General features: G+C 41.6%; 3 protein-coding genes across 3 annotated transcripts in view; 2 read left to right on the plus strand and 1 right to left on the minus strand. All coding sequences in view use genetic code 11, as the record gives it.

The window, feature by feature from the left end:
* Positions 1–3,668, plus strand: part of EGR_01947 (Myosin-Va) — a gene marked incomplete at both ends in the record, with an annotated part of 7,748 nt that extends 4,080 nt beyond the window's left edge. The window contains 3 exons of the mRNA XM_024491196.1: positions 414–543; positions 1,498–1,711; positions 3,375–3,668. Of these exons, the coding sequence (XP_024354339.1) occupies positions 414–543; positions 1,498–1,711; positions 3,375–3,668 (638 nt within the window). The remainder of the gene's footprint in view (positions 1–413; positions 544–1,497; positions 1,712–3,374) is intronic.
* Positions 3,669–5,428: 1,760 nt separating this feature from the next.
* Positions 5,429–10,793, minus strand: EGR_01948 (Secretory carrier-associated membrane protein; the record flags this gene model as incomplete). The annotated part of the gene is made up of 6 exons (XM_024491197.1): positions 5,429–5,527; positions 8,693–8,810; positions 9,606–9,707; positions 9,780–10,071; positions 10,148–10,420; positions 10,730–10,793. The coding sequence occupies 6 exons, from the start codon at positions 10,791–10,793 to the stop codon at positions 5,429–5,431; spliced, it is 948 nt and encodes a 315-aa protein (XP_024354340.1).
* A 542-nt stretch (positions 10,794–11,335) lies between these two features.
* The window catches only part of EGR_01949 (Integral membrane protein GPR155), a gene marked incomplete at both ends in the record, with an annotated part of 33,724 nt that continues 30,329 nt past the window's right edge, over positions 11,336–14,730 (plus strand). Inside the window, 4 exons of the mRNA XM_024491198.1 lie at positions 11,336–11,527; positions 12,760–12,952; positions 13,003–13,202; positions 14,564–14,681. Coding sequence (XP_024354341.1) covers positions 11,336–11,527; positions 12,760–12,952; positions 13,003–13,202; positions 14,564–14,681 — 703 coding nt within the window. The remainder of the gene's footprint in view (positions 11,528–12,759; positions 12,953–13,002; positions 13,203–14,563; positions 14,682–14,730) is intronic.

Below are 14,730 nucleotides of genomic sequence, written 5' to 3' on the forward strand. Positions count from 1 at the left end.
AGAGTTTTAACGCGTTCACTTACCCACCCTCAGAGGAAAATCAACTGCCATGGCTCCGGCGCACTGGTATTCCAACATAAAGCAAATTGTTATTGCTTACTCTCCCATACTTTCAACTAACTATGTCTCAAATATGTGACGTAGGGATCCAAGACAGAAAATCGTAGCGCCACGAATACGTGACGCTGTTGATGAACTTTTTATGTGTCGAATAAACGGAGAAAGTAAACTGACTTCAGGTTTAATGCAAAATATTGTTTCTACAATTTGCAGAAATGAGGATCTCCACATCATTTCACATGCCATTACAACGATCCACCACTACTTCTTGTTATATCCACCTCAGATGTTGTGGAAAGGAAAGGCTTGGTCTACATAAACGTCGAAATGTTTTGAGATTCCTTGCATTTTAGCTATAAACGCAGATGCTAGTCTGACGTGGTGCATACTCCACAGAATATTTTACTATATCTGCTCGTCCGCCCTGAATTCGATTCTACTCCGAAAGGATCTCTGCAATTGGGCTAGAGGCGCACAAATAAGGTCAGTAACCAATCCTCCCCTCAAACGCGAGTTCAACAGTCCAATACACCCAGAAATGACAGTTCTTATTTTAATACTTGGATAAAATTTAAAACAATGTACTTGGGAAGATTCTCCTAGTGCCAAGCGATTGGGGAAGGGATCTGGGTAAACTTGATTGAAATCTGGTCACCCAAAAGAGCCCCCTTTTATTCAAAACTAAAAAAATGAAGGACAAAGGTGTCATACTTTTCCTCAATTTTGTTTCATTTCTACTCTACTTGTTACAAACCGCCTCCCTTCTATGTAATTAACACAGAAACTTACTTGAAGGTGATACTCAATTTGATTGCATGTGCCAACTTACCACAACCTATCCCACTTTTCTTCAATCAAAACGAGTTACTACTAGGTTCTAGTATATTAAATTTGCCTCAAAAATTTTACAAAAGTTTGACCTTTCAAATCCAGTCCGAAAGGAACGTACTTTTACCAATTATTGCTTCATTAATCTCAGCTCGACCCCTCAGACTACACGGGAAATCAAGCCGCCTTATCCCAACTACCCACTTGACCCTAGCTCCAACGTAGTCAATGTAAACAATTAGCGATGAAATATGGTAATTAAATTGAATAATTTACGAGTATATAAACTTAAGGCCAATCTCCAAATCCAAGTTTGGTAAGGGATATTCTTCTCGATTTAGCTGGACCCACTTTAGGATCCCTGTATTTTAGAAATAAATAAGGTCTCCTAAAATAATCTGTTGCTTTACAAATTGATTGTAAACTAGAATCCTCGCCTTTAAAAACCTGAACAACACAGTCTCATCCAAACGAATTATGCACTCGCCATTCGCAGGAACTGTCCTCATTTTTTTTTAAATTGTTTAATCTGAATAATAAAAGTTCAACATATTTTCTTTTCGAATTGCATATGTCAAAATAACACATGAATTTTTGTTAATTAAAAAGACACAACTTGGCAACTCTGGAGACTTGGCTTTCAGATCGGGATTTGGTACCCGAGGAAAGCGATTCAGAGGTCTATCGGCGTGGTCGACATTTGAGGGACCTGGTACTGCCACTTATTCAAGTCTGCCATATTCTGCAATCCAAGAAGGGAGGCTCTGATAAGGTCAAGATCTCATCCCTCTGCCAACTCTGCCCTAATCTCACTAGCGCCCAGGTTAGTTCTGCTTTTCTTCTCCAAGTTAGGCGCATGCTCACTTTTGCCCAATATGTCCCTTTTTCATAGTAGCTGGGATGTCGTCGAATCTTTCAAATCAGATTTTCCACATCCCTTGTTCAGTAGTCGGGATTAAGCTATGATGCTCCACACATTACCATTCGAACATTTCTTCTCTCTCAAATAGCGTAACTTCTCTGTCTTGTAAGAACAACCTCTGTCATGAGGGAAAACAATTCGATTAATTGTATCGGGACTGAATAAAACAGTAGCAGACTCCTCAGTAATGTACTACAATCAATGCGTTCACTACCAAAGTCTCAGGGGAAAACTAACCATTTACCTCATAAAGGAGATATTCAATGTAAAACTGTGCTTCCTGGTTACTTAAAAAACGCAGTTATCTCTATAGGCGGCGGGCACGTCACATCTACTTCATTGTTATGCATTTAAGTACTATGCTTGCACTACAACTTGGTGCAACCAGCTAACATAAGGAGGCAAATAACGTACCCCCCAAACGTATGATAGCGGGATATTTTACGTTGGCAGCGAATGTGGCAATGGGAGGCTAACTTTCGTCTACTCCTGATGGCTTTCTGTACTCCAGGCATTAACTATGCAATGTTTGAAGTAAGTACTACAGTTAGTATTGCGAGGCAAAGAAATACCGATGTTTGTCGCTGAAGCCCTTCCCCAAGGCGTAGTGCAGTTAAGGCCTGGAAAGCTATGGGCGAGCGCAGGACGCAGTGGCGCTAGCGGGTGGACAAACGACAGGGACAGGAAAGCCTTTGGTACAGTTAAAACAACCGCCGTAATGTTACATATATCCCCTATTCCGTCGAGCGTCGTCCTTTTTGCTCCTCCTCGATACCCTTCTGTTTTACCCATGATAGAGTAGCTTGGCATTTGAAAACTTCCCTCTTGAAAGGAGCGAAAACTCAACAGCATTTTTTAACGAAAAAGGGTCGAAATTCGGTAGATATCGGTGCCTTCCATTCACATTTTTTTCAAACTGTATTAAAGCGCTCCAATACGTCGGTATACCTCTGAACATGTCGATGTCCTTTGTAAGCGCACACTGTGTACCTATCGAGATTTGTGAAGACGTTTGCTTAAAAACAAAGGTTGCTTTACGAAGTCGGTAGTCATCCCCCTCGCCACTTTTTTCCTCCTTTAGTGATGTTCAATCACGGCAGTAAGACACCCACTCTGGAGTCTTTGGCTTCTGTCCGGGACCGCAGCTAATCGGTAGCAAATACCGTCCATCCGTGACCGTAATCGTACATATGTAGGACAACACAATTGCCATCCAAATCTGCAGTTAAGTTAATTGCCGACATTCTGCACAGTTTCCATGGCCCACAAATTTGGCTATCCACAGTCATGTCTTCTCGTACCCACGATCAGATGAGGTATCCAACAGACGAGGTCCGGATTGCAACCTTTTGGCTCAGATACACTTACTGTTGCCATAGCTGTTGAGTTCGAGTGGATACCAGAACCAAAGTTACCACCATAGCAACCGAATCGTGATAAACTGAAAAGTTCACATAGTTAAATATCCGTCTAAACGTCGTTTTGTTGCGTAACACCTAGTTTTGGGGAGACGGCCGGTCCCACCGATTACGCCAACTAAGACTTGAAATCCCTTTATTCTTAGATTTTACGTCTGCTGTCCAGGTGCACTCTGGTAAACGGCATGGAAGAGGTAGTTCAACCTGAATTTCTAGCAGCCGTTCGGAGGAGATTGCGTGAACAACGACCTCAAGAGAATTGTAAGACTACCTGCTGTGGTGTGGAGGTCTCTCAGACGACACTTCTACTGGATTCCGATTATTGGGATGCTTCCAATGAAGTCCTTCCATTCGCGCCTCTGCCAAATTCTCTGGGTGACTTCCAAATGCCCGTGGAATTGGAAGATCTCGCGGAATTCCTTGTTGCTGTGGATCTGTGATAACTGTCCATCGGTTCCTTTTTATACTTTCGCACTTTCTGTGTGGCATGAAATCGCCTCGATTTTTACATACAAGCACTCATTTAGTTGGATCAAAGAAACATTACAGAAGGGTGGTGAATGATCCAATGGGAGAATTAACCTGGGGCGACCCAATCAGATACTTTGGGAAGGAAATGTCTATTAGTTACAAAAGGCACTATATTTAAGAAAGAGATGAAGGGGTGGGTTCAAAAGTGGGATGAGAGATATTAAGGAAGCATATTAATGGGACTTATTCGAGATTGCAACAAAACAGGGGGAATGCGTTATTCCACGAAGGGAAATCCCCCACTTTGTAAACCAATTTTGGCGTCCTGACATGACTTTTGGACTAGAAGTGTTAATGAAATGATTGGAATACAAAAAGCAAGTTAAATTTTAGGGGGTTTGTCTGTCAAATCAAAGTACATTAGGCATCCAATACATTTAGCAACTAGCATCACCAAAATTTTCGGGGATCTCCCGGTCCTCATTCATTTCCGTACCCAAGGTGCCATTTAGAATAAAATACTGTTTGGGTTTTCGGCGTTAGGGTATAGTGTTGTAGGCGAGCCTTTGTTAAATACTCGAAGTAATCCAAAGTGTAATGCCTCTGCTACCGGGGCCATAGAGGGAAATCACGCGTCACAACCGAAATGCGTTAGTTACAGTTCGGCTATGCTGCGCAGAAAGTGAAGAAAAATACATTCTGACCCAGTGGCAGTCTATAATTATTTGCCGTTTTAAACACAACAAATCGCCTTGTGATACCACCACTTGACACTACCAATCGGTCAGCTAATGTATGGGTGTCACCTATGTGTGACGCTGTTGGTGAACGCGTCAAATGTGTACGTTTGAGGGGAAACCAATTGAACAACGATGACCGACTTCACTAGAGCATCAGAACTTATCCAACTTGGGTATGAAAGTAGAACTTTGGAACGATGGTACACGTTGACAGGGGAGAAAACATCGAATTGGGGAGGTGATCGGCTTTGCCGCTTTCAAACCGCCTCAATCTTCGCAAAACTATAAAAACAGACAGTCTCATTCCCAAAGAATATTGTGACCAAGGTTTCTCGAGAGATTGCAAGCCCGATTTTAGACGTAAACCATGAGCCGATGGGCCAGAACACTCTTAAATCCTTAAATGCTGGGCCCTTAAATCGAGAAGACTGGAGAAGAGGCGAGCTTGGCGCCGGAAAAGTCATTAATCTTCATTTGAGGTAAACAAAACGATACTTCACTTCAGGTAGTCAAGTACAAACTCTGATATTCGTGAAAACACGGAAAACTTCCCAAAAAATACATCCCATCAAGTAAGCTTAAACAACACGACGTGCGTAGTAAAGGCTTCGCTTATACATCCCTCTTGCAAGAATTAAAATTTCGACGGTTAGTTACACTCAAAAAAAAGACGCATACACGAACAATAAACTAAAATAAGAAAGCAGTCTTTAAAGTAAAAGGTGCAGAAAAGTGAGAAAAGAGGAAAAAAATGATATGCAGTATGAGTTATCACGAGCACAGAATGGAGGAGACAAGGGTGCACCATCAGAGCTAAAAAGGCGCAATGACGGGAGGCATATAACCATTAGTGAAATGGGAGCAGAAGAGGCACAGCCAACGAGAGGAGAGGAGGGGAGAGGGGGAGGAAGAGAGTTTAGAGATGTGGGGGAGGGGGGGGGAGAACCAAATGACAATTACGTTGACTTCGTTGCCACCGCTGACTCCGCTTATGAGATGGCGGTGAAACCACCAGAGGCCATGTCCTGCACCAACTCCTGTTTTGCATGCTGCACGCTAGCTCCAGAGCTGCGGTAGTACATATGCACCTGCAGATTTGAAGTGAACATTTCTAAGACCTTAGCAAGGTCAGTTGATAGCGAATAAGTGAATAGGTTCTACGGTTAAGTTTAACTTCAGATTCAGACAAAGCGAGGAATCAGCTAGACCAACTGGTAAGGAGGTCTCAATTCATGGGTTTGGGAAAGTAGACTGAATTCGGGCAAATCATTGAGATAGGTAGTATCATAGCATTTAAGTGACACACTCCGATCTCTGTCTCTACTTAATAAGAGCGAAAAAAATGCCCGAACTCAACGATGTGAAAATCTCTTTCCGTGAATTCAAGAGAATCAAGTCATATTTCGATAGCTGATTAAAATTATGCCGTGATTTTTGGGTAGGGGGTCGGGTACATACATTATGCATGTGCCTTCACGACTACATCAGAGAGACTCACTTACCTCTAACAAATTCAGGGAGAAACATATAGTCAAATCGAGGGACCTTAAAGACAAAACTGCTACATTGTCATTTATAAATTGCAAACTAAGATGCCCAAACAACAAAGTAGTCGGGATTGGAGATAGAAAGTACATCGACCAAGAGGAATAACCAGGTTACTAACCAAAGATCAGTATGAACGGGAGATAACTTCGCAGTTCATTGGTAGGGGAAACGGAATCCTTCTACATCCAGGTGTTTAAGCCAGTAACCAACAAAAACAAAGTGATTTATCACTCCTTTGATGAAAGAATAAAGTATTTCAACTTTGCCAAGAAAAAGAGCAAGCAGCTGGGAGAGAGCAGGCACATTTTGATGTGGGTGATTGAGTCAACATCGCAGAATGCCAAAAAAACACTAACTGTACTAAACCTATTTACGTTCACGGCTAAGAAGCCTTTTTCAAAACAATCAATGCTAGCATAACAAAATCACTTTCATGACACTTCCTTTTGACGATCTTCAAAGAAAATACTCCCGATTCAGAGTCCTCCACCGCATTAATTAGAAGAATTAGATCAACAACAAGGGGAATTCCAAAAACGATTGCCAAGTTCTCGAAAACCCCAAATTTGGAGTTAGAAATAACCTTGAGAAAGTGCGCGCCTGCAGTCATGATTTGGGTCAACAGGTAGGGGGTGGGTTGAGATGAAAACCAACTGGTCTTTATGAGGTAAGCTGCGAGAGAGAGTAGGAAAAAGCCTCGAAATCAGGTACTGATGATACTAGGCAAACCCACAAACTCGAGAAACTAGACTAGAGCCAGTTACGCAAGAATTGGCTAAGCCAATCCAGAGAAGCTCATTGAGAAATAGTTATTCTCAATTAACTGTAAATCACAAATGACCAATAAAGGTACCAGCTGAACCTCCTGGAATGAAAAATCTCCCTACCGTTAATTTGAACAACTAGACTAAGAGCCCTTGAAATCAAGTTCGAATGCCCGCTTAGACAAATGCCACCAGGAATATTGTAGGGAATTTAAACAAGGTGTTCCAAATAATAGCACCTCCGGGAAATCAAACGCAACAGCAAAAAAAGGAACCCCAAAAGCAGTCTGCAAGCATCCAACAAGTTACAAATTCGGAGAAAAATAATAAAAAAGTAAATGTGTACCTGTAGTCAAGGCCAACAGAGTCTTTTGGACAGCAGCTGGACTCGTTGGGATGCTAACGATACTTCTTTCAAGCTGGGAAAGCTGCCTGGAAATTCCCATATTTTCGGGTAAACTGTTTGTTACCTCAAAAAACTTGAAAATAAATTGCACTGCTAAACACCTACACAAATACGTTGGAGAGTAAGCAGAGCTGTTCTTTTAAAAGCCCCTATCCTTCATCCAAATGTTTAGACAAAACACATGAGTAAGCATGAATTGGAATAGTGTATGGGAGCCGATTGTGGAGATAGCCGCGGCGTGACCGCCCTCGTCCAAGACAAAAGGGATGCTTGAGGCTAGTGGATGATCAGATATGGTGAACTAGTAAGATCTGATCGGTTCCTGAACAACGACTGAGCATAGCTGGTAGCGTCATGAAGATCAGTCCTCATGGCAAGGATTCCCATATATAAGCAATGCCCCATCAAGCCATTGGGTCTCGCATCTCGACGCCTCTCCATTGGTCGGACCTCGCCAAGTATTCAGCAATGAAGGTGATAATAACAATCACTCTATGGATGGAACCAAAACATCCCTTAAAACATTTATAAGAGATTTGGTAAAAAACGGAATTAGTGTTAGGCACTTTTCCAATCATTTCAACGCACAAGGAAGAGGATTATTTCCGAAGTTGTTTTCGTTTTACGGCTTAGGCTAAAAAATGCACAACATAGACACCTTATCCACCCACCTTCAACACCACATGACGAAAGACAATCCACTCGCCAGGTAACCAACACCGAAACACCCAACTGATGTGCAATTCGGATTTGGAGTGCAGGTAAGTCTTACTATGTTTTGTGCGATGTACTCGAATTTGCAGTCTGGATGAAAAGATATTCGCACCAAAATTTCCCACCATTGGTATGAGTTAAAAATAAGCAATGACTCATTTCTAGTGTGAATTACAATTTTACGCAAACACTAGCGCACGTGGTTCTCGCAAATTCATCGCGTTTATGACAACCTTGAACCGGGACTGTGGGCATGGAATAATATGGCCTTAGAATTATCTTTGGATAATAATCAGACTTTGCGTTTCGATTGCGTAATTTCAGTAAAGCATTTATCACGGAGACACAATAATACATAGAATTTCAAAAAATAGTACGCTTTAAAAATGCTGCAATTTGGGTTACTATAATAGATTTTGTACGGAAAAATCCAAATAAAAGGATTCTTAACACACGACTAGGTAGACTTTGCTAAGATGCAGAAATCCACAAAAGTCAGCTCCTTCGTCCATAAAAAATGCATTAACTACCCTTAAACGCACAAGGAGAAGTTTGCAGAGATTGTGGATATTACTTCCAGTGAAAAAAGTACAAGGAAGTCTTAAGAGCCACAGAAGCCTCACATTAGTAGGTTCTTTGTGAACAATAAGACTTCCTTTTCTTAAAATCTACTTATCGAAGGTTGTAGAGCAAGACTCGGATACGTGGGGATTTCGCAATGCCCTATAAGCGAGAGACAAGCCTTCACCTGCGCACAACGCGAGTCGACATTTTCAAACAGTCGGAAAATTTAAGAAAGGCTTTCTAATTAGACAACTCACCCGGGAGATAAGGTAGACAGCGGCCGCGCCAGCGATGGTAAAGAGAGCTGCCAATACGAGCATAAAAGCTCCCACAGCAGGTGTCGATGCAAAGACCTTCAGAGAGTTTATCCAACCACTGTAAAAAGTGAAACACACTTCAAACCATGGTTTGACAGCGTTCAACCTGGAAACTACGTCCAGATGCATCCATTACTGCTGTAAGACGGCTAAAAATCATGCATTTCAAAAAAAGTCATTCATTGAGTAAGGCGGTCGTTATTCGTATGTGCTTCACCAATTTCCTCACTTGAGCTCGGCATCGCTAGTTTAACACATGCTCTTTAGCAGTTTAATGATAATCAATCAAACTACATCACAATTTTTCATACTCTGGAAGAGTGGAGTCGGTAAGTGTATGAGGATCTTGGTCTGAGGATCACTTTTTCTATTTTCTGAACAGCACAACTACGGATGCAACAATAAAACATTTTAAACGCGGTCATCAACCTTCTACTGAGGCTCTGGCAGGGAATGTGCTAAACAGCATGGTGGCGAATTTGGGATGGTACAGTGTAAATGGGCACCTGAAGCTGTCATCGAGACTGTCAACGCAGATGCTCGGCTAAATAATAAACTAATGGGAAAGCAGATAAATGGTCCTGATTAAAAACTGAGTTATTCAAACTATTTATGAACCAAATGCATGATACGCGCTGGAGCAAATACCACGGTAGTCCTGAAATTCAAATTTGAGAAAGTGAGAAAGATAGAGGAATTCGCAGTGGTAAATTTGGGAAATTGTTATTGATAAACACGTGTAAGAACAAGTGGACTAGAGTGTACCATTTGTACCCACGACAACCTCACAATTTATTGGTTACACCGCTGTACCTGGTAAATGCCAACCTTGAAAGTTCCATAATGCCCTTACCAAGCACCCAGATAGTCAATCCCCAGCAGTTGAATGAAGATGATCAGAATCTGTGCTCCGAAGAAGGGAAAGAAGAGGCAGAATTGCATTGAACTGTTCTTCCTATAAACACAGAAACGTAAGGCTACTGTTGCTACCATGGACGAGTCAAGCATGATACCCAAGTGGATGCACCTGAGAGCCTTGTAAAGTGGTCGATTCCAGCAGAAGCAGCTTGCGGGCGTAAGAAGTAAGAAGACTACAATGGATACACCGAAGAGAGCGCCGGATTCCTCGAGTGTTTTAGAGACAACAAGATAGCTTAGAGTGCCGAAGACGTTGAGTAAAAGGAGGCAGGAGTAAGCCAGCCAGAAGTAGTGCCCGTACACAGCCATCCAACGAGTGTGAGAGGGAATATCCGAATTGAAGTCGACTCGGATGCACGGCTTGAAGCAGCACCATCGAGGTAGTGGAGGCCAGTTAGGAACTGGAGCAAACAGTATGAAAACCCTCTATGATTAAACATCACTTGACTACAATTTTTGCAATCTAGAAAGACCCACTATCGGCGGTTGCGTAGCCGTGCTCCATACGCCAGGCCTCCTGTTGCTGAGCCTGCTTCTCGCGAAGATCCAACTGAGCAGCGCGTTGATCGAGCTCAGCCTGTCTGCGCTGTAGGTCAGCAACTGTCAATGCTGGCAGTGTGGAGGGTAGAAGGGTGCTTTCTGAGTCTTGCATCGTCCCATCCTTAAGACCAGTATCATTAGGATAGGCAGGCGGTGGGCCGCTGTCTGAGGGCGGAAGCACTGCCGGTTGATATACTGAGGAAACATTTGCTGTTAAAAAAGAAACGACTTATACTCTTGCTTCTAAAACCCGTCAAAAAATGCGAAAATTGAGTAAAACCTGACCAGTTCACAGACTTGTCTATCAGTATTGAAGCGACGGGGATCTTCCCAAAAAACTGCCCTCAAAGTTTTCTTTAAAAAAGACCAAACTAACAAAGGACCGTATAGAAAAATGCAATTTTGTGCAACGAAATCGATAAAAAACAAAACATCGAACAGGATAATAGCCAGGGGACGTGGTATTGCAAAAAAATATACAAACAACTAGAGCGTAAACCATTAAAAAATATTACTAACTCGAGGCTAAAGGATCGCCGAAGGGATTGTAGTCATCCAGAACATCTGCTTTTAGGTCGGACATTGCTACAGCGACTTCCAGACCAGACTTTCCAGCAGACCGGTAGAAATCAAGACGATTTAAACAAATATAGGTCTTTATAATTATTACTTGTTCTTAAATTAGGCTATAATATGTTTTAAAACCAAGGCTACTGAGATGGTGCCGCATAATTAAGAAAAATGATAAAAATATGTTCCCAAAGAAGTTTAAATGATATAAAGCATTGCAATTTTTGCATGAAAGAGCGTTTTGCACTTATGACTCTTTTAAAAGATTAACTTACGTAAAAATTAATTATTTATTGGAGCCAGTCCTGCTAATAGCACGTGCCTAATATTGCATCCTAAACCTAAATAATTTGTGCATATTAGTATTTTGACTTTTCTTAAAAATACAATGACCAAGTGCATATATGCTGTAAACCACATTGTACAACAGGCTCAGTCTACAATTAACATGATGATGGTAAAAACAGCCGCATTGTGACTGGTAAATGGCATAGACCCGAGCTCTCATCTTATTGTTTGTGCTGGTTTTGATGTTCATTGGTTATCGTGACAATAATGAGCTTATCAGTCCCATTACCAGCGTTCGACAGTGCCATTTTTAGGGCGCTGGTTCCCGTTCTGATCCAATGTTTTGGCCTGATTCTTCTCGGCTTTCTAGCAGGCGAGCTTAAGCTACTCACAAATACACAGGCAAAAGGTCTTGGCATTTACGTTACGTCATTCGCCCTGCCGGCGGTCTTCTTCACCGTACGTTTCCTTTGTTTCATTTTGCTGACTGCATTCTTTTTTGGTGTGCAATTCCGATATCTCGTTCCTGTACTTTGTTTACTTGTTTTTGAATATCGTGCTCTTATAACTAGTTAGTTTGCAAATTTTTAGAGTGTATTTCTCCTTTTTTTTGGCCATTGTCTTTTCGCGTTTTTTCAAGTACTTCTGAATTCTTACGATTGGGAAAGAAGATTAATTATTGGCGTACAGCAGGTTAGAGGGTTGAAGTCATGACCGAAATGTCATATTGACAAGCCGGAAACACTATCAATAAAGACCGATGAGCTCGTTTGATTAGGTACATAAAAACAGGTAGTGTACACTTTTATAGCATTTTCTTCCAGACCATCCTTCCTATTGATAATCCTAGTCTCTCCTCTGGTTAGCACGTCTACCTAGTCGGGGTTGTAAAAACCGTCCATGGGCCAAGATCGATTGTTTTTAATTTTTCACGGAATCGGAAGACCATTTTGTCCTGTTGCTTCTATTGTGCTCGATATTTAGTCTTCTTCGTACACTTTGTTGCGGTGAGGGATTCACTGGCCTGATAATACCCAATGCTAAGTAGTATTTTACAGTGAGTTTATATCAAATGCCTGTCTTTATTCGTGGTAAAGGTTGGGTAAAATCAATCATTAAATGAAATGCTCAACTTAAATTCACTTTATTGGCTATTTCATTCACTACCCTTGATTCTGCCAAGCGGAGTGGGGACTTCATTTTTCCACGTAATTCACGAACGTTTATATAGGTACTATAGGCAGATCCACAATGGGCATTTTTAAAATCGTGTAAGTCTAGTACCGCTTCAGTTGCCATTTGTCTTCAACGGAACACACCTTCCTTGCGTGGCGTTAAGGTCCACTATTCAGTCAGGGGAATGGGAATTGTCGTATCATAAACTTTGCGCGGCCAATTGAACTTTTCATAGGTTTAAATTTGTACACAGTATGTAAGACAAGGTGCTCTATGTGAAATTTTATAAAATCCTGTTTGAATATTTGGCCAATCAAGATTTTTACTCAAGGAAAGGAACGCTAAACTACTGTTGGCGTGAAATCAGTCCGAAAAAAGAAAGCATCTGGCCTATTAACCCCTCAAATTTTGTTTCATGCTCCAATGTTTTGTTATTACTGTATAATAGGGGGACGGACCGACACAATTCATGTGAATATTTTCTGTTTCAAATCACTTATCGCCTTTGTTCTCAGGTCATGGTGTCAATGGACTTCTCCGGTGTCGATTGGTACTTCGTCATGGCCGTGTCTTTGGGCAAAGTAATCATCTTCTTACTCACCATGATTATTGTGCTTGTTGTTTCACGCGGAAAATCCATCGGTCTGGCTGGTCTGCTGGCCATTTTTACCTCCCAATCCAACGACGTTGCCCTCGCTTACCCAGTGCGTAAGTTCAACTCTACTACTGAACAAATAACGTGATTCAATTTCGTGCAGTTCGTCTTCTCTATCCTGACCTGGCTGCGTACATCTACCTCTTTGCCCCGGCTCAGTTGGTCATTCTCAATCCCTTGGGATACTTCGCTCTAGAGTGGCATAAGGCCAAAGAAAGGGCCGTTGTGGATTCTGTCATAGCTTCGCATTTTCCAGCTTCATCTCAGTCGACATTCACGTTAGCTTGCAAACGAATACTGAATGTAAGTTGCAGATACTTTAAAAATAGGTTACATGCTTCACTTTGTATCGATCAAGTTATCAGTAAAGTTTGATCTGCAAATTGAAAAACATTTGCTACACTCTTCTCACCTCTCCTTTTGAGGCTAGTCCTTGGCACTCCCTAGAGCCCCTCTTCTGCTTCGATTATCCATATAGTCGGGTGTATTTAAACTACCTGAGAGGCGAAAATGGTGCGTTTTTTTAACCACTTCGGGAATACTTTCAATTCTATCGCTAGTTCCAAGTGCCAAATGCTTTTAGAAATTTATTTCCCAGGTATCATCGAAGGCTAGACGAATTTCCACAGCGTGCCTATTTCATATGCTAATGTCTTGACTTAGAAATTTGCGTCCAAAAGCAAAATCATTTTATGAAAGGGTTCACATAAAGCATCTTCCCTAAATATTTATTCGTTTTTTCGCATCTTTTTTGTAACACTGAAAGATATCTGGTCATCTTTAGAAGCAGTTCTTTAGGATCATGATTCATTCAAGCCGAATCTTGCTCAACTACTGATCCTCGTACAGGACCCAAGACTGGCATTTCCTACGCCATTCACAGTAGATGTCTCCTTTCCATGGTGTTTTTACGTAGCGTCCAGTCAATGACGTGGGAATTCGTGTTCTTTTACAATAAAATCGCCATTGTTGCCACCACTATTTCTTCAGTTGTCTCAGAAGCATGTCTATATTGCCGACCAGCGTGAGCAGACTACGTGCTGTCATGTGATCACGTGACTGGTGGCATGGCATTTTAATTGCCCTTGGCCTTGCTGTTTTTTTGCATTTAACATCTATCCATTCGTGATATTGGCAAATAAGGGGAATCGAACGTGAGCGCGAGTTTTAAGGTGTTCAAAATAGCGACTTTTAGCTGATCTAAACGGGACCCTTTTCCGGGGTTATAGATATTTGTAGCAGGAGGATATCTTGGAAGCCTAAAGGAGTTTGCATTGCCATATGGACAGTTTGAATGGAAATCGTTTTGTTGCGCCATTGTCCATCATCCGATGGGGATAGCGTCGTCATTTGAGTTATCGGATCTTTCATCCATGCGAATTTTGTGGTGTTAGAGTTTAGTGCAATCGCATAACATCGGAATGAAGATGACTCCATTTTTGACGGCATTTATTTGGGACTTTGACTAGCTTCTTTGGTGCATGGTTTTATTTAGGCGAATCTCACAGGGGATTCAAGCCAACAGCTACATGATCTGCTGAATTTGGAATATCACGAAAAGTTCAGAACTTATGAAGGTTTTAGGCTATGACTAACTACAGTAGAATCAATCCTCCTCTACGAATCTACTATTAATACTAGTTGCGTTTCCATTTCACATTCAGGTGGTGCGGCAAGTGGCGTTGAATCCCCTCCTTTTCATGACTCTCATCGGCGTGATTTTTAACTTCATTTTCAAACACAAACTACCCGACATGGCGGAGGGTTTTTTCAAGGATTTGGGTACGTCCCTTTTTGGAAAATTCTATTTGAATTTATTGTAGTTTGTCTC

The sequence above is a fragment of the Echinococcus granulosus genome (assembly GCF_000524195.1).
Source record: "Echinococcus granulosus chromosome Unknown EG_S00008, whole genome shotgun sequence".
In the NCBI taxonomy this organism is placed as follows: domain Eukaryota; kingdom Metazoa; phylum Platyhelminthes; class Cestoda; order Cyclophyllidea; family Taeniidae; genus Echinococcus; species Echinococcus granulosus.